The 18,340-nt window shown below is 47.7% G+C and overlaps 1 protein-coding gene across 5 annotated transcripts in view; it reads left to right on the top strand.

The window, feature by feature from the left end:
* Positions 1–17,327, top strand: part of SMAD7 (SMAD family member 7) — a 29,440-nt gene extending 12,113 nt beyond the window's left edge. For all 5 annotated transcript variants that reach the window (XM_077171528.1, XM_077171529.1, XM_054651893.2 and 2 more), the window contains one exon: positions 15,391–17,327. In XM_077171528.1, coding sequence (XP_077027643.1) covers positions 15,391–15,929 — 539 coding nt within the window. In that variant the 3' untranslated portion in view covers positions 15,930–17,327. The remainder of the gene's footprint in view (positions 1–15,390) is intronic.
* The last annotated feature ends 1,013 nt before the right edge of the window (positions 17,328–18,340 follow it).

Genomic DNA, 18,340 nt, shown 5'->3' with positions numbered 1-18,340 from the left:
AATGTTTCACTATGCCTCTGATCCCTGCTGGTATCTGCTTGACGGGGAAGAAGCACCTTGTCCAAATCCAGAGATATTTGCCCCCCAAAGCGGCTTCCCGTCGCTCTCCCCTTGCCCATGTAAACAGGATCCTGTGCTGTTTCTCCGCCAGAGCCCTGCCTGTGTTTTCCCGTTCCCCCTACTTCCACCTCCCTCCCCTACGGAGTTTATAACCTCCTGTGAAATGCCTTTATTTACAAATTGGCATCCTATTATAATCTGAAATTGAGACATCTTCCTGTGGAACTAGGATTGTATATTTGTCCCAGGGATAAACAATTGCTTGGGAATTTTTTTTTTCTTTAAGTCACTTATTTTTGGTTTATTTTTGAGCTTACGTCGTTCCAATATTTTTTAATTCGCTTTGAGCGTCGTGGGGCGTTGCACCCTTTCCTTCCCAGCCTCGCTGGGAGACATGACCCCTTGCTCCCTGCTTACCTAAAAACCACAGTCCCGTCCTGGAAAGGACAAGGTTATCAGGGGTTAATGCCAGGATGACAGCACTGGAGCCTCTGGAGCAGAGCAGGCTGCCTGCCAGACTAGGAGCCTCCCGGCTCGCCTCGCACATCATCTGACCGTGGCCGACTGGGAGGAGGGAGCTGGTGCTTGGCACTGACCCCGGGCTTTTGGCTTGGCCACCCGCTCTGGTTCCTCCAAGCCCCATGAGGGCTTTTTTTTTTTTTTTTTTTTTTTTAAGGAGGTTCTCACCCTGTGGGGACCCCCCCTGGGACACAGCTGGGATCCTCCTCCCAGCTCCGGGCGTTTCGCCGATTAAAATCCCTCCAAAGCAAATAGAATCCATTTAATAATTACTTTTAAGTGCTCTAGAGCCTCTTGAGCCTTTCCTAGATACTCTTGTACAATGTGTTTTAAAAAAGAAATGATAGCAGAGGTGCTGCCCCCATTAGATAGTTTCAATCCATACCTGTACAGCTTCATTAAACCCATTTTTCCAGATGCCAGTAGATTTTCCCTGTCAAACGGCGCCTTTGGAGCAGCTGATGACAAAATGCAAAAGACCCCAGAATTGTTCCCACCACCATCTCACAGTGGAGATGGTGGTGGGAAAAGTGATGGGGGACCATGATGGGCTCGCTTGCATTTTAATCCCACAACATGGCACTTTTTTAGGGAAGAATGAGGCTAGGAAGGGGAATTTTGGAAGTTGAGTGTCAATTCAAACCGTGCTCCGCTGGCAGTAGCTGTCCCGCTGAGCAACTTGATCACTGGGGACATTTAAAACTCGATGGGACAAAAACACTCGTAGAGGAGCAGCCCCGGGCTGGCAGGGATGTGGCTGCATCGTTTCCATGCCCACTGTCTGCCAGGGGGTATCGCTTACACTAAAGGAACCAGTAACACTAGCCACGCGCATTTCCCTGCCATGGGCATGGGGGGATGCCTGTTCCCGGCCGTGGTGGCCAACACCCTAACCCTCCCTGCTGGCTTACAACGGGGTGCAGCAACATTTTAGGGTGCCTAGGAGAAAGCTGTGTGTAGGACCCCTGTCCCCAGCCCTCGCTGTGCTCCAGATGGGCGGCGGGTGGGTGCCAACCCCTCTGCCGTCCCCCGCCGGCGTGAATGACCCACGCCGCAGCCTGGCTGCCTGCCTACTGTCACAAAGGAGCTTCCTTCCCAGTTTATTTTCAGCGCTGGGATATTATTAACCGCTGAGGCACAGTCTCTGTTCTAACCACCCTCGCTTTTTGCCTAAATCGCTTTGTTTTCGCCCGCCGCCGGCGTGGCCGCGGTGCCGCCAGGGTACCGGCTGCGTCACGGCTGCTGTTGAGGAACAGAGGGCATGGAGGAGCCTGATCCTGCACGGGGCTGAGGGCAGGCAAGGCAAGGAGCTCGGCAGCTCACAGGATTTCCGCCTGCTGTCTTTGGATTAGCCCCTGGGTTTTTCTTTCTTTTTTTTTTCTTTTTTTTTTTCCTTCCTCTATTCTTCAACTTCTTTTAATAAAAGCAACATCTTGGGTGTTGCTGTCTGACTCTTTCTCTGCAAGTTATTTTACTTTACTTGTCTTTTTTTTTGGCCTTTTCCCTTCCATTTTCTTTTCCCATTTTCCCTCTTTTTACTTCTGTTTTCCTTTGCCTTTTTCTCCTTCTTTTTATCCTTCTTTTTCTCCTTCTTCTTCTTATTTTTCTCCTTCTTTTTCTCCTCCTCCTACTTCTTCTTTTTCTCCTCTTCCTACTTCTCCTTTTTCTTCTCCTTCTTCTTCTCTTTCTTCTCCTTATTTTTCTCCTTCTTCTTCTTTTTCTCCTCCTCCTACTTCTCCTTTTTCTTCTTCTTCTTCTCCTTCTTCTCCTTTTTCTCCCTCTTCTCCTCCTTCATTTTCTCCTTCTTCTCTTTTCCTCCTTTACTTTTTTTCCTTCTTTTTCTTCTTCTGCTTGTTTTCTTTCTTCTTCCTGTTTTCCATCTCCTTGTTTCCCCTTATTCTTTTATTTTCTTTCTTAATGCAAGAAAAGAGCTTTTCTGGGCAAGCATTGCAGGGATTTTCCATCCCCATCCAGGGGAGGGTGGGGGCTTTGATCCCCTGTGCACAGACCTGCTGCCACCCTTCAGGGGGTCTTTGCCCTTGGGCTCAAGTCATCAGCTCCAAAAAGCTTTTTCCAGGGTATTTTTGGGCTGCTGGGAATGTGATGTGGTACTTGCTAACAGACAGCAAACTCTCATTTCTTTTTTCTTTTTTTCTCCCCTGTTTTTTTTCCCTGCCTTCTTTTGGGTTGCCATTTAAATGCATGATGATAACTTTCACCCTGTTAATTAACAGGAAACATTGGGACAAGACAGGAAATTACATCAGTCTTTTATGAGGAAAGAGCCAAGAAAAAAAATGCAAGAAAACATAGTTATTAGTGAAAGGAAAGAAAGTGCCAGGGGAGGGAAAAGAAAGAAAAAGAGAAAAAAGGAGGAAAAAACACCCTCTCATAGGCCCTGCTTTTCCAAGGGAGGCTGCTCCAGTACTTGATTTTATTTTTATTATGTTGAAAAATATTTGACTAGCAGGGTCACCTTTGCTTGAGCGCGACGGTCCAGCTTCCCGAGGAATTTTTTTTATTTTATTTTCATGCTTTTTCTCAGCTTCCTTCCCCAAACTGTGAGGCCTAGGAAGCTCTTGGCCGGGAGACTAATTTTGGTTTGGCTGCTCAGCCCTTCAAATTGGTCCCCACCCAGTGTCATTATCTTGGTTTTAACTTGCAAGGGAAAAAAAAAAAAACCCAACAAAAAAAAAAAAAAAAAAAAAAAAAAAAAGAAACCGAAAAAAAAAACCACCCTGTAAGAGCTGGCTCAGCCCTTCTCTACCCTTTTAACCTCACTACACAAAAAATCCTTCTGGCTTCAGCCTTGCTGCTTGGGCTGTGCTGGCAGTGCTGAAGCACCATGGGCTGGTTGCAGGAGGTCCTGGTGATGCTCTTGGGGATGCTCCCCATGTGTGGGGACCAGTGCCAGGCTCCGTGGTCCTTCCTCACCCTCCCTCAGCCATCCCATTGGATCCCTGTTGGGGTGCTGGGGTTTGGTGAGCCAGCTTTGGGGGGAAGTCTTGGCTCCTGTGACTTTTCCCTGAGCATGTGGAAAGGCAAATTTTGCCATTAAAGGAATAATTCAGTACTGCTCGGGCTCTTAACCCTAGTTGTAAATATGTATCTTACAGATGTATGTAATAAGTGAGGCTGTAGATGGTTAAATAATGAGCAAAATCTATTCAATCTCTATGTGTAGGTTGAATATGTATGGAGATCATTTATTCCATGTATTATTTATATAATTATGTAAGATACAGTCAACATATTCTATAGATATATAGGTTGAATACGTTCAATATATTCATTGCTTACTGAATGCGTTCCGTATTTGTGTAGGATTCTATGTAATGCTTACACAGGTTGAAGAGATTTTGTTCATAGAAGCCAGAACTTTATCAATAAGAGGTGACTTTGTGGCTGTTAGGCAGGTGGTGGAAATTCAGACATCTGTCACTTTTGCAAGTGGAGAGGTTGGCTGTGGATCCAGTGATTTTTGGTGATGGAGGCTGTGGGTTGAATTTATGGCTGATAAAAATTACCAGGTGTCACTGCTGAGGAGGAGCCCCCTCCATGGTGGGTGATGCAAAATAATACCAGAGGAGTTGAGCGTCTGTTGGCACATTGGTGTGCAAGGTGAGGTTTTTTAGTAGAAAAGCAGGGAAAATGGCAAAATAGTTAAGAAACTAAGCCATGGGATGAGGCTGTCAGTGACCTCGTGGCTGGGCTCCGGCAGCACCTTCCCAGGCAGAGCGGATGGAGTCAATAACTCCATAAAATCATTCTTTGAGCAGGAATCAAGTAACAGGAGTTTTATTTGGAAAAGGAGCTGGGAGCCTGAAGTTACATCACTGCATTTGAAGTGATGAATTCATTTTCTTTGGAAGCCAGTCTGAGACTTTTTAGCTCGTGATAAGGAACAAACCCATAAATCATAAGCAGAGGCCTGTAGTTTTACTGTTCTTTGTCACAGCCAAGCATGGAAAATGTATCCTGGGTGTCAAGAGCATGAAGCCTTGGCTCACCTGAGAGTTGCACTGCAGTTATTTTCTGGAAAAGCTGGTGTGGTGCTGGGCTTGCCAAGCCCCACATTCCCCGGGCTTTATCCCAGGGAATGTGTGAGGATGTGTGAGGATGCGCCTGCATTTTAGTGATGCCCAAATCCCTTGGGTTTCAACCCCATGGGAGGATGCTGCTGCATCCTTGTGATGCCCAGTTCCCGTGGGCTTTGTCCCTGTGGGAGGATGCTGCTGTCTGTTGGTGACACCCCAAATCCCCTGAGTTTTGTGTCCATGGGAGGATGCTGCTGGCTGTTGGTGACACCCAGATCCCCTGAGTTTTGTGCCCACAGGAGGATGCTGGTTGAGGCTGGTAACACCCCAAATCCCCTGAGTTTTGTGTCCATGGGAGGATGCTGCTGGGTGCTGTTGACACCCCAAATCCCCCAAGTTTTGTGCCTGTGGGAGGATGCTGCTGGGTGCTGGTGACACCCCAAATCCCCCAAGTTTTGTGCCCATGGGAGGATGCTGCTGGCTGTTGGTGATGCCACCCTGGTCACGGCAGGTCCCCTCTCAGGACTTTGCCACCAGAATTGGGGTGAGATGAGCCACGAGGAGTTTTTGGGGCTTTTTTTTAACCTATATGCTGCCGACCTGCCCCGTTTTATGGCCCGGGGCACACCTCTGCTGGCCTCTGTCTGCGAGAAGGGGGTGCCAGCTCCGCCGGAGCGCCGGGAGGGTTAATTACTTAATGAATATAATATTCTCTATAATTGCTGCGCGTTATTAATCCAGAGCAAAGTGAGAGGCGAGGAGAGGGGTGTGTGTGTGCATGGCCAGGCTTGTGAGCTCCTTCCCAACGCCATCCATCCTGTCTGTCCATCCCTTGATTGCCCCCTGCCCGGGCCGGGGCTGGTGCTGTCCGTGTGTCCGTCTGTCCGTCCATCCCTGGGCGGTGACCCTAGGATGTACATATTCCATGTACGGCGTGCTCCGCTGCCTGCTCTTAGGAATAGGCGTGATTAGATTATGAAGGCAGACAGAAGTAATGATTAACTTTTTCAGTCTGCCTGCTGTCTCCAGTCTGGCGCTGGGTGTTTTTTTTTCCCCCTAAGTAGGCCCTGGCCCCGTGTCGACAGGGTATTAGGTTGTAAAGAAAGCCAGGAGGAATGAAGGCAAGGGAGGGAGGGGAAAGGGGAGGGAGGGAGCCTTTTCCATCGGATCCGGGACTGGAATTTATTGGCAGGAATGCAGTAAATGCTCCAAATGCCAGCCCAGCTAAACAGTTTTCATAATTGTTACGGAGCGGGGCACGACGAACGTGAAAAGGACTTTTGTTCCTACTCTGCTTTTTCCATGGGTTTGCATCCCTGTGAGGGAGATGCTGCTCTGGGAAAAGTTGCTGGGAGAAGTGGGCTTTTTTTTTTTTTTTTTTTTGGTGTGGGGAGAAACATATATTTACGTCTGTTTTCAGTCTTTAGGGGAGAATTCTGGGTCAGTGTGCTGCAGGGAGAGGGTTGGGGTTTTTTTCGGTGTTGGATTAAGAGCAGCAGTGATGCTGTGTTGTGTATGTGCGTGTGTGTGTGATGCAGTTGGGGGAGAAAAAATCGTAACACACATCTGTGTATTAGGTATCCATTTGGAAATCCTAGACTGCTCTACTTCAGGTTTTATTAAGGCCTTAACAAGGTTTTTAATGTGTAACCCACATGGCTACATGTTGTCGGTGGAGAGCTGTGGCTTTCCTGGGGGATTTATCCCTGCCCTCCCCAGGGCATCCCAGGGTGCTGGATGACCTTTCCTGCCTTGCAACAGTGAAGCTTTATTTTTCCCTGGGTGGCTGCATTGAGGGGGGCTGTCACCCCATGCCTGGCAGGGCCCAGTGGCCTCTGGTGGCTTCAGCATCTGTGGTGTGATTTATCCCAGAAGGGAGATGGGCAGGATGCTGCTGCCACAGGAGCCTCCAGCTCAGCCCGAGCCGGGAGAGAGATTCTTGGCAAGCTCATCCCCAGGTCTGATTTGCATTGCAGTAAAGTCAGGAGCCCTTTGTGCGCTGGTTTCTCTTTCTCAGAAGGTTTCTGGTTGAGATCTGGGTTGGGTTTGGGTGGGGAAGAGGTGTGTCCTGGTAGCTGGGGCTGAAGCATGGAGGTGGCTGCTCCTCTCTGGGAGCTGGGGCTGCTACCAGCCCTGAGTCACCTGGAGCTCCCAGGGCAGCATCTCATGAGCTGTGCTTTCCAGACGGGTCTCTTGGCTGATTTGTTACAAAAGTGAGATTATTTCGGGTTGCCTCAAGGAAGGGGAGAAGGTTGGAGAGTGCACAGGGGCAGTGGAGCACCTGCACCACCTCCTGAGCCAGCAAGCCCCCACCAGCACAGAACAGCAACGCATGCAGCAAAAGCAGGATTTCTGGGGGGTTTCCACATGGATCTGTGTGCCCCTGTGACCCTTTGGATGGCCTGGGAGTCCCAAAAACCCCATGGATTTTGTTGGCACGGCCGCTCTGGGAGGGTCTCGGCTCTTGCAGCATCCCTTTGTCCCACCCAACCGTCGAGTTGGAGCTTGGGGAAGGGATTCCCGTCCTACTGCTTTTTTGAAACAAGGGAAAAGTTTTCCCACACCTTTGAGGGGTGCAGAAGGAGAGGCAGATAAAGAAGGTTCTTTAAATTAAAACTTCAAAAATAATTAGGCTGACTGTATACTAAACAACAGCAAAGAGGCCCATTTACTGTAAATATTATGAATGGATTTGGCTGGCTTCTTCATCCCCACCCTTCCTCTAAGGCTTTTCTCTGAGCTGAGTCGAAATTCGGCCTTCAGACAGCACGGTACTCTATAATTTGCATGGCTGATGAGGCCTGAAGCCTGGTACGGAGGAAACTGGAGTCAGCTGGCTCCTCTAACCACTGGAGACAGGCAGACAGGCATTTTTGGTGTGTGCCTGCATATTTTCCCCCCCCCGCCCCGCCACCTTGTAGCTCCAGCCTTGCTTGGCTTTTAAGGAGAATGGTCACAAGAAAAGGGTTCTTCTCTTCTAGAGTCGTTTTTAGCCGTGGTAATTGATTAATCACCGTAATTAGACAGTAGCAGTGACTAATAGGATGTTTATGAATCAAATTTCTGGTTTGGTGGACTCCATGAACTCGGCAGTTTCACTCAGGTTCTTTCTCTGCCGTCCTGTAAATGCAGGGGACATGCATCACCCCATAATTTTTAATATATTTTTTAATATTTTTGGACATTACTCCTGGTCCAGCCTTGCCATCTGCCATAGTGGTGTTTGCTCTTGAGCCCCTGTAAGTCTGCAACAACATGCTTGCAGGGCTTCTTTCTTTCTTGTCTTTCTTTTCTTAATTTTCTTCCTTTCCCACAGCAGAAACTTTCACCCTACCTGGCACTAAAAAAACCCCAAACTATTTACTCCCAGGCACCCTGAAATTTTCTCTCGGGGAGAAATAGGAGAAAAATTAGGGGAAAAATAGGAGAAAAATTAGGGGAAAAAATGGAGAAAAATTAGAAAGAAATGGCAAAAAATAGGGGGAAAATTAGGGAAAAAATAGGAGAAAAAATGGAAAAAAATAGGGAAAATTTGGAGGAAAATTGGGAAAAATTGGAGAAAAATAGGAGAAAATTAGGAAAAATGGCAAAAATTCTTTCTTTCTTTCTTTCTTTCTTTCTTTCTTTCTTTCTTTCTTTCTTTCTTTCTTTCTTTCTTTCTTTCTTTCTTTCTTTCTTTCTTCTTTTCTTCCTCTCTTTCTCTTTTTCTTTCTCTTTCTTTTCTTTTCCTCTTTCTTTTCTTTCTCTCTTTCCTTTTTCTCTTTCTTTCCTTGACTCTTTCCTTCCTTCTTTCCTTCCTTCTCACTTTTATGTTCTTGCTGAATTAACCCCCAAAAAGGTCAGGGCTGGGTTCCAGGCTGGGGGAAGGCTGACTCAGGGCATCACCAAGCTGTGGTGGGAACCTGAGGGGATGTCCTCAGGGGTGAATCATCTCTACCCACCACCTCACCTGCCCTCGTTTGTGTCCTGATTTCACAAGGGGGGTTCCCAGCTGTGGGGAAGGTGGTGGCAGTTTTTGGTTGGGTCACCTGGGGGCTGAGCAAAGCCCTCCCAAACTTTCAGGTCACAGTTAATACAAACCTGAACCAAAGCCCAAGAAAAATGGGGAAATGTGAGACTCCTTCCCCTGATGGCTTCTGCCATATTTTATCCTGCTTGACCTCATCAGGCTCAATCTTAGTAAACATCAGCAAATTGAAATCTTGCGGTGAAACTTAACATTTATTTTCGTGCAAGGTTGACTGATTTTGCAAGGAACAAGGAGCCATTTGAGTGATTGATTGGACAACTTGCTAATAAATTAAAAAAGTAATCTTAAGGCTCTTTAGCCTGCATGACTACCATATATGCTGAGCAATAAGAGCCGTCTAATTAGACACAGACACAAATTTATGGTCTAGCCTGTCAATCCAGGGATTAAGGACTGCATAAGTACCTACTGACACGATGGGCTGTAATGGCTCCTGAAGAGATGTTATGGTCTATCATGTCAATAATCCGCAGATTAAAGGCTCCCTAAGTAGGTGTTGATGTGATGGACTGTCTCAGCTCTTGGGGCTCTTCTGCTGGGGAGCTGGAGGGACCCCACGGGCCCCCAGGGCGGTGCCATCCCTGCAGAGGGTGAGGGTTTATTTCCCCTGCAAGAAACGGGAGCTTAGCACAGCACCATGCTTGAAATTAGGCTTTCAGGAACTGTCCCAGCCATCAAAAGCAGGGGCTCCTGGTGGAGGGGAAGCTGTCTAGCCCTTGTGTGCTGGGAGGTACAAAAGGTTTGGGGCAAACATTGCTATGGGTGGAGTCTCCATGCTGCCCACAAACTTTGTTAAAGGCACAAAGCCCCTTTTCTGCAGCAGGATATATCCTTTAATGTGGATTTGTCCTTTAATTTGGATTTTTTTTCCTTTGCTTTTGCTGAATGTACCTGGAAATCTGGCTTTTAGGTATTTTTCATTGTTTTGTTCATTTGTTTGTTTATCTATTTGGTGGTTTTGGGTTTGGTTTTTTTTTCCTGTTGTTTTGTTCTGTTTTTCCACCCTGTAAGTCACTTGAGAGACTAGAAAGGAAGAGGGATTACTCTTTTGTGTGCCCATTTTTCTGTGTTTTGGTGAGCACACTATGATCTGCGCTCTCCTCACCTTGATGTAATGCCTTCCACTTCTCAAGTGAGGGGTCAGGGGGTTGTTTTTCCAGAGATCCTACAAAAATCAGCACTTGCCAGTAGCAGAGGGGTAAGACTGCCACTGGGGAAGTCCTGAGGACTCTCCAGAAGAGCACTTAAAACCCCTTGGAAACCTCTGGGTTTTGTGTCTGCATCTCTTGCTCGTCCAGGAGCAGGGGAAGATGAGGGTCAGGGCCCTGTCCCGGACACACAAATGCCACTTGAGGTCAGCCAGGGGAGATTATCGGGCGCGAGACGCGCTGAGCTCAGTCTCAGCCCTGGCCCCAGCCAGACACGTTGTGCTGACACCAGCCCAGCCAATTTTTTTTTTAAGCACAAATGCCCTCCGTGTGTGCTGGTGGATAAAGGGGGAAGGACTCTGGGTGTTCATCTGCTCCTTGGCAGTGCCCAGGGCAATTATTTCCCAGCACAAAGCTGTGTCCTGGAAAGCCAGGCAGGGCTCTCTCCAGGTCTTTCCAGCAGCACAAGGAGCTGGAGCTGCTGCAGCCAGTGCAGAGGAGGCCACGGAGCTGCTGCCAGGGCTGGAGCCCCTCTGCTCTGGAGCCAGCCTGGCACAGCTGGGGCTGCTCAGCTGCACAAGAGAAGCTCCAGGGACACCTCAGAGCCCCTGCCAGGGCCTCCAGGGGCTGCAGCAGAGCTGCCCAGGGACTGGGGACAAGGCCTGCAGGGACAGCAGCCAGGCAATGGCTCCCAGGGCCAGAGGGCAGGCACAGATTTTGGGCTCTTGGCAATTAGGAATTGCTGGCTGGGAGGGTGGGCAGGCCCTGGCCCAGGGTGCCCAGAGCAGCTGGGGCTGCCCCTGGATCCCTGGCAGTGCCCAGGGCCAGGCTGGATGGGGCTTGGAGCAGCCTGGGATAGTGGAAGGTGTCCCTGCCATGGCAGGGGGTGGAATGAGAGGATCTTTAAGGTCCCTTCCAACCAAAACCCTTTTTGAAAGTGAGAGGACTTTTGTTAGCAGTTCAGGGTAAATGCTACCATGGTGAATACTGTGTCAGGGTTGATGTTTGATAGGAAATCCAGACCCAAGAATGAGGGAGAGAAGGGGGTGAGATGGTGAGAACTTTAGGAAGAGCAGGAGAAGATGCTCAGGACCAAAACAGCTTTTTGGAAAAATAAATGTATATGTACATATATTACAAAAAGTGTACATAGATAGTTCTGAATACTACATTTAGATAGTTTGATTTGCCTCCAAACCTGATGTCACTGGTGAAAGATTCAATTACAGGCATTTAAAATCCTCATCAGTAAGGCCATTTTATTCCTCTCTTCAGCTTTGAGTTGTTGTCACAGATACTGGTGATAATTTTGAGAGCCCTTGATGTGGTCGGCTGGGAGCAATGCTGGTGGGTCAGATAGCTCAGTGTGTGCTAAACTTGCTCTTTTCTTTCAAGGTTGGTTGACTACAGGAAAACCTTTAGCTAAAGAAAAACAGAGCAAAACTCAAAGATCCCCAGCCTAGCTCCCCTTTACATCCATGAACCTGGCATTGGGACAAGGCTGAGATCTGAAGAACAACACAGACCTAAAATAACCCCAGGACAGGAGCTGTGTTGTTGTAGTTTATTATTTTTTTTTAAATTCAGTTTTTCTAAAATGCTTTGGTTCTCTGTGAATTAAAAATAGAGAACTTCTTCCTCCCAAACTCCTAATAAAACTGCTGGAGCTTGGAAAGAAAAAGTATGGATGACATGCTTTCATCAAATTAAAACTCACCATGTGATGGAGAGAAAAGCCACACCAGAAATTTCCTGCCACTTCCAAGCAAGGGGGGAGATGTGAGTCCTTCTGTCATAGCTTGGAAGAGCCAAGTGTGAGACTTGGCAAATTTGGGTGTTTCTGTGGTGTGAATGTCCCATACCCACTGTTGTGGGTATATCCTTTAATGTGGATTTATCCTTTAATTTACCCACTGTAGTTTCTGCAGCTGTCAGATTTTTGGGAGTTATTGCTTTGGTATCCCATCCTGTTGGATTTCTGCACGGATGAAGCATTTTCAGCAGGATCCTGCCCTGAGCCCACAGACAGCATTTCTCCCCATTGTGGAGAAATCCTGACTCTGGACTGTTATTGGGAGAGTTCCGGCAGGACCTGATGGTTTTGGAGGTCAAGGCAAGTGGTTGGGGAACCTCACAGCCTCTTGTGCTGACTGGGGAGATGAAACTTATCTGGGATGGTGCCTTTATGGAGGACAATGGATGCATTGGCAAAACGGGGGCAGCCCCTCAGGAAAATCCAGGAAGGTGTAAAAAATATGGAAAAAGAGAGGAGAGTTTTCCATTGGGAACGGGATATGGTGTAATATGGTTGTGCTGGGGCATCACTGGTGATGAACCATCTGCACCAAAATGACAAAAGATGTTACCCCGGGGGTTTTGGGGCATTGCCTTGGTTTCCTCCCTCTGAGAGGGGCTAATGTGAGCGACTGTGCTCTGCAGACCTGACTGTGAGTGATCAATACAACCAATTCCCCAGATTCCCAAGGGCAGACTCACTTTATTTTCAGTTGTTTCTATACTATTATTTTTTCACAATGAGCTTGCACAACGCGCCGGGGGGAGCCTGCTGGAGCCCCAAGGCAGGCTGTGATGGAAACCATGGAAAATCCTAATAACCCAGTGATAGCAGCAAATGGAGTGATCCTTAATAACGAAATAATAGCGCAGATGTTTATAGCATTAAACATTATCATTGTTTGCTGGGACATGGGAACGCTCCCAGTTTGCTGGGAGTTTTCCAGGCATTTAGAAGGGGATGTGTTTGCACCGAGGAGCTCGTAAAAACGATGCTTTTAACTCAAAACAGGCATCCCAAAGGGTTTGCAGCCGTCTATGGGCTGTGGCACACGAGGACGTGTTGAGGAGGATGTGGCTGTGAGTTTTCCTGGGATCTGGGTTTTTGTGTGAGCTTGCAGCAGGCGGAGAAGGCAGTTGGATGGTGGGTGCCTGCCATGACCCCAGGTTGCACGGGGTGAGCCCAGCAGGGTGTTTTTGAGCATAATTCTTCTGTTTGCTTCGTTTGCACAGATCCGTGATTATTGCCACCAAAAAAAAAGCCTTTTGGGGAAAAAGAAAAAAAGAAAAAGTCTGTCACTGTAGGAAGCATCTCTTGAGTCACTTTTTCCTTCTCTCCTGCCGCCTCCTCTCCTGCCAGAGTGATGCCACTGGTGGCTTTTCCTACCCCTTTTCCTGGTGGATGCCAGAACCAGGGAGGAGGGTGGGAGCAAAGGGGCTCCTCTGGGGTCCCAACAACTGCAAAAAGCAGCTTTGGTGGTGGCTGCCAGGGAGGCCTGAGCCTGTTTATCCGAGCTGAGCCCTTGTATTCTCATGGATTTTTGACTAGACATGCAGTCAACAGCTGAAGCCCGCAAACGGAAGAGGCTCTGGCATATTTATCCTGTGTGCTGGCATCAGCTCCTTAAAAAAACTCAAACATCCCGGATTACCTAAGATTCGTCCTTGAGGTCTGGTCACCCCATGTCATTCAGAAACCTAGTGGGATTCATTCATGAACTTCCAGCCCTCCATAAAGGTCCGTTCATTCATCGCCAAGGCAGTTTTCTATTTTTTCTTTTTTTTAATTTTTTTTTTATTATTGGTAGGGTTTTTTTTTTTTATTTTCCCTAAATGCTCTAGCAATTAAATAGCTCTCTGTAAGCAGCAGTGAACTAGTTGTTACATGGTCTTCACTAATGCAAGCACAAACACCAGGTGAAAAAGTCCTTTTTTCCCTCCTGCCACCTCCTGAAGTGAATGGTTTAATGTCCGAATCAATAAAAACCTGTAGGAATTTCAGCAGGGGTCCAGTGGCTCCAAAATTTCCCCAGCTGCTGTAAAACAAAGCCCAAAAGCTTCTGAACATCACTGGCAGTCTGACAGTGTGGAGGGAGGTAGTGGATGGTCAGCAGAGATCCCCCTTTGGATTGAGGAGCATCCTTCCCCTGGACCCTCCCAGATTCTTCCCTCTCCCAGGCAGGTGGTGGAAACTCCATCCTGGGGGTGTTTCTTGCCCCTCTGGATGCACTTTTGCATGGATGGCACTCCATCTGTGTTAGTGGGAAGGAAGTAACCCGAATTGCCCTCCCTGCCTCTCCTCAGCCCCAGGTTTCAGCAGGACATAAAATTACCCTCAACAGAATCTTGTGAGGCACCAAAAAAGGGAGTGGAAGGACAAACTGGGGTGCATCTCGACAGATGCTGTCCCAGGGCCACCCCAGCATGACCAGAACCCCCATCCCTTGTTTAATCTGGGAATGAGGGTCCCTATTTTGAGACATCCACAGTCAGGCCCATTTTTAGTAGCTGCCTCCAGCAACTGGAGAAATATTTTCCTCGCTGGCATAGAAATGAGGAAATTAAAAGTGTGTGGCTGGGCTTTTTTTTTTTTTTTTCTTTTTCTTTTTTCTTCTTCTTCTTTTTTTTTTTTTTTTTTTTTTTTTGTCTCTCTTCAAAGCACAGCGCAGGGCTTGAACGAGATGGGAAGAAAACTGGGAAAATGGGCTTATCAATAGCAAAAAATAGAGAGAGCAGGCAGCCAGCATGTTGCCCTGGGGAGGGAGGGTTTGGGGGGGCTCTGCAGGAAGAGCTTTTGGCTGCTGGGTCACCCACCATCCCAGCTCCACTAGTTTCTCTCATAGTTCAGGGGATTATTTTGGTAGTGCTCACTGACTCGCATTCCCAGCTTGATTTTTTTTTTTTTTTTTTTTTTTTTAATACTATTATAGAGATGAATAGTTCCCAGGTCTTAACATGCCTACTGAGGCTGGAAGGAATTACCCGGCGAGCAGCGCCAGGCTGCTCGGGATCCTCTGTCAGGAAAAGGGGCTTTCTCACATTTTTTCCCTCCTCCTGCCTTGCTTTTTCCTCCTACATCATTGCCATGCTGCATGGGGTAATTATGGGAAAGGGAGTTGAGAGAAGGGCTGCACGGATGAACTTCTACCTTTTATTTTTTGCAAGTTTTTAGGACTTTTTCGTTAACCTGTGTGAGATTTTTTTGGTTCCCTCTGTCTTTTGGTGTTTCCCAGAGGTTAGGATGGCATCTTATGTCCCCATACTGCCCATCAGCCAGGCCATGCAGGCAGGGAAAAGCCCCACACACCAGAGCAGTCAAGTTCTCATCACCTCTGGCCCCATGGGATGGCTTTCAGTGTGGTTTTCTTAGCAGCAGCTCATTTTTTTCAGTGTCTGTGCACAGTACATTGTCATTTATGGAAATAAATCCATCATTCAGTAGGTGAGAATCAGGAGGTTCGGGTGTTTGGTGGCACAAGCATCTCACCTCTCCTGTTGGCACTGGAGGTGGTCCTGGTGTTGGTTTGGGTGAGGGTGGCTGTGTCATTGTCACTGGAATTGTAAATCCAGGCAGAACTAGGCACTGAAACAACACAGGAGTGCTGTTTCCAAGTTCTGAGTTCCGAGTTCCAAACCTGGAAATGTCTTTTTTTGGAAGTAGTGGATCCACTGGGGATGTCGATGTATGTGTGGAGAGGATCATGAAGATGTGGGCGGGCAAGGTCCTGCCTGTTCTGCGTCGCTTTTGGTTCGCATTGATCCCCTTGTTGCTAAACCCCTCGTTTTTCTTTTCCCCCTGCAGATTCTCAAGTTCTTCAGGAGCCAGGGGATAGGTCACACTGGTGTGTGGTGGCATACTGGGAAGAGAAGACACGCGTGGGTCGGCTGTACTCTGTCCAAGAGCCCTCCCTGGATATCTTCTATGATCTACCTCAGGGGAATGGTTTCTGCCTCGGACAGCTCAACTCGGACAACAAGAGCCAGCTGGTGCAGAAGGTGCGCAGCAAGATCGGCTACGGCATCCAGCTCACCAAGGAAGTGGACGGCGTGTGGGTGTACAACCGCAGCAGTTACCCCATCTTCATCAAGTCGGCCACACTGGACAACCCCGACTCCAGGACGTTGCTGGTTCACAAAGTGTTCCCAGGGTTTTCCATCAAGGCTTTCGACTACGAGAAGGCGTACACCTTGCAGAGACCCAACGACCACGAGTTCACGCAGCAGCCGTGGACGGGATTCACCGTGCAGATCAGCTTTGTGAAAGGCTGGGGCCAGTGCTACACCAGACAGTTCATCAGCAGTTGCCCCTGCTGGTTGGAGGTTATTTTCAACAACCGATGACTCGAGACAGAGTGAACTCATGACATCTATACTACTTTGCTGCTATTACTTCCTTCTGAGTGCTTGCTTTTCATGCAGACTTTTTTTTGTTGTTGTTGTTGGTTTTTCTCGTTTCGTTTTTGGTTTTTGTTCGCCCTTCTTCGTTTTGAGAAATAGCTTATGAAAGATGATTTTGTTGTTGTTGTTGTTGTTTTTTTTTTGTTGTTGTTGTTTTTGCCTTTGGGGTATTTTGATAAATATATCTATTTTTTAAAAGTGTGAATGACCAATAACTCTCAGAAGGACGAGAGAAGGGTGCAGTGGGGATAGATCACACGAGATAATTACTTCACGCCTCTCAAAAAGGATTATCCAATGGGGATCGATGGATTTGAAAGCCACTAGCTCTATGTTACAGCTCCTTCCTTTGGACAGCACAAGGAGATGACTGTGTTTCTGTAGGCACCACCTTCCCAGTGACGGTGACACCGAGACCCCTTCCCCAGCAGTGCTGACCCCGCGTCGCCGCCGAAGGATGGTGCAAAACCTTCCCAGACAGGTCCTTTACCGACCTTTCGTGTTTCTCTTGTTGCTGGGTTCGTGTCTTGTCACTGTGTTTGTTGTTCCACTGCTTTTTCTATGTTTGTTACGATGGTGGATTGATGTAAGGGGGAGAGAACAACAGTGGAGGGGATTCTGGGCATGGCCCGTGCTTTGATCATTTGAGCTGAGATGAGAAGTGACAGAATTCTAAACCTAAAAAATTAAAAATTAAAAATTAAAACTAAAGAAAAACAAGTGGGGAAAAACAAGAGAAAATTGTTCACAACAGTCGGTGTGTCATAACCTGCTAAGATCAGGTTATCCAGGTACCACCTTATCTGGAAATGCAGTTGTGCTTTCATTTCTTCTTGAATTCATACACGAGTATGATACTTTTACACTGTTCTTAGCTCAATGAGCATGTTTAGACCTTAACATAAGCTATTTTTCTAAATATAAAGGTTTAATTGAACAAGAGAGCATTCTTCTTGGAATTGATCTTCTTTAGCATTGTAGTGCTTTGGAAAAAACACCCACACAAAAAGAAAGGACTCCTTAAAAAAACCCTGAGATTTATTAAAGAAAAAAATGTATTTTATGTTATATATAAATATATTATTACTTGTAAATATAAAGACGTTTTATAAGCATCATTATTTATGTATTGTGCAATGTGTATAAACGAGAAAAAGTAAGAAAGATGCACTTTGCTTTAATATAAATGCAGATAACAAATGCCAAATTGAAAAAAAAACAAAAAAAAAGAGAACACAAGATTGGTGTTTTTTCTATGGGTGTTATCATCCAGCTGAATGTTTCTTTTTCTAAAGGAGTCTATGTTCCATTAAAAAATAAAAATGTACACTTGATCCCAAACTGTGCCAAGTGGCTTTTTTTGGGGGTGTGGATGAGGGAGGCTGGAGAGGTGCTGCTCTGAGTGGGTGCTGCGTGGGGTCAGGGGTGGGAGCACCCACAGCACCCACCCCAGCCCTGAGTGGGGCCTCTCTGGGGTGGGTAACACCTGGGTGGGATTGCCCCTCCCCTGGCCTGGTTCAGCTTTTGGCTGCCCAGTTTGGATGCGCCCCGTCAGCCCAAGGCTGCCCAAAATGCCCCTGGTTGTTTTTGCTGCTGTTCCTACTTCTCCTAATTTCAGCCTGAAGGAGCCCCAGTGCTGGAGACACGGCTCCTGTCCCTGCCTCATAAATACTGGGCCAAGCTTGTGCTCTCTGCTGGGACACAGGTGGCCTGTGCCCACAGCTGAGGAGGAAAATAAAAATATGAGGAGGAAGCCAATCCTTGGGTTTTCCTTGACTATTTCCTACCATTTTCATCTCCCATGCCTCTGGAAATAAAGGTGGTTGTTCCTTTTGCCCCCCTCACCCTGCCTTTAGGCATTCCCTCCTCCTTGCACACGTGCCGTGCCAGGGACAAATCCCCATAAATTGTTCCTGCCTTCCCTGGAGCAGCAAGCACCTTGAGTGGAACCCACCAGAGTCCCGGAGGCTGAAGAAGTGGACAAGAACGATGTCCATTTGGGCTTGTGAGCTCCCACCCTTCCAAAGGGCAGGGATCCCAGGAATGTGACCCCTCCAGAGGGTGGGTGGGCAGCTCAGCAGGCCAGCTGAGCTCGGGGCTGTGCCTTCTGTTCAGCACAGGTGTGCCCTCCCCAGAGGGATTTACTGCCACACAGCGTTTGGCTGCCTCCAAATGGACTGTGCCTTCAGCTGGCTCCATGGCACTGAACACATGAACCAGCTCCAAAAGGGATTTTGATTGTGGGCCTGCTTCATTTTCCAGGCTCTCTCCGCGTCCTCCAGGTGGGAATCAGCATGGGAAGCTGAGGCAGGATGGATGCACCTATCCTGCGTCACTTGGCGTGCACTAAGACA

This window comes from Agelaius phoeniceus, chromosome Z (assembly GCF_051311805.1).
Source record: "Agelaius phoeniceus isolate bAgePho1 chromosome Z, bAgePho1.hap1, whole genome shotgun sequence".
Lineage (NCBI taxonomy): Eukaryota > Metazoa > Chordata > Aves > Passeriformes > Icteridae > Agelaius > Agelaius phoeniceus.
This window is presented reverse-complemented; position numbering and strand designations above follow the sequence as displayed.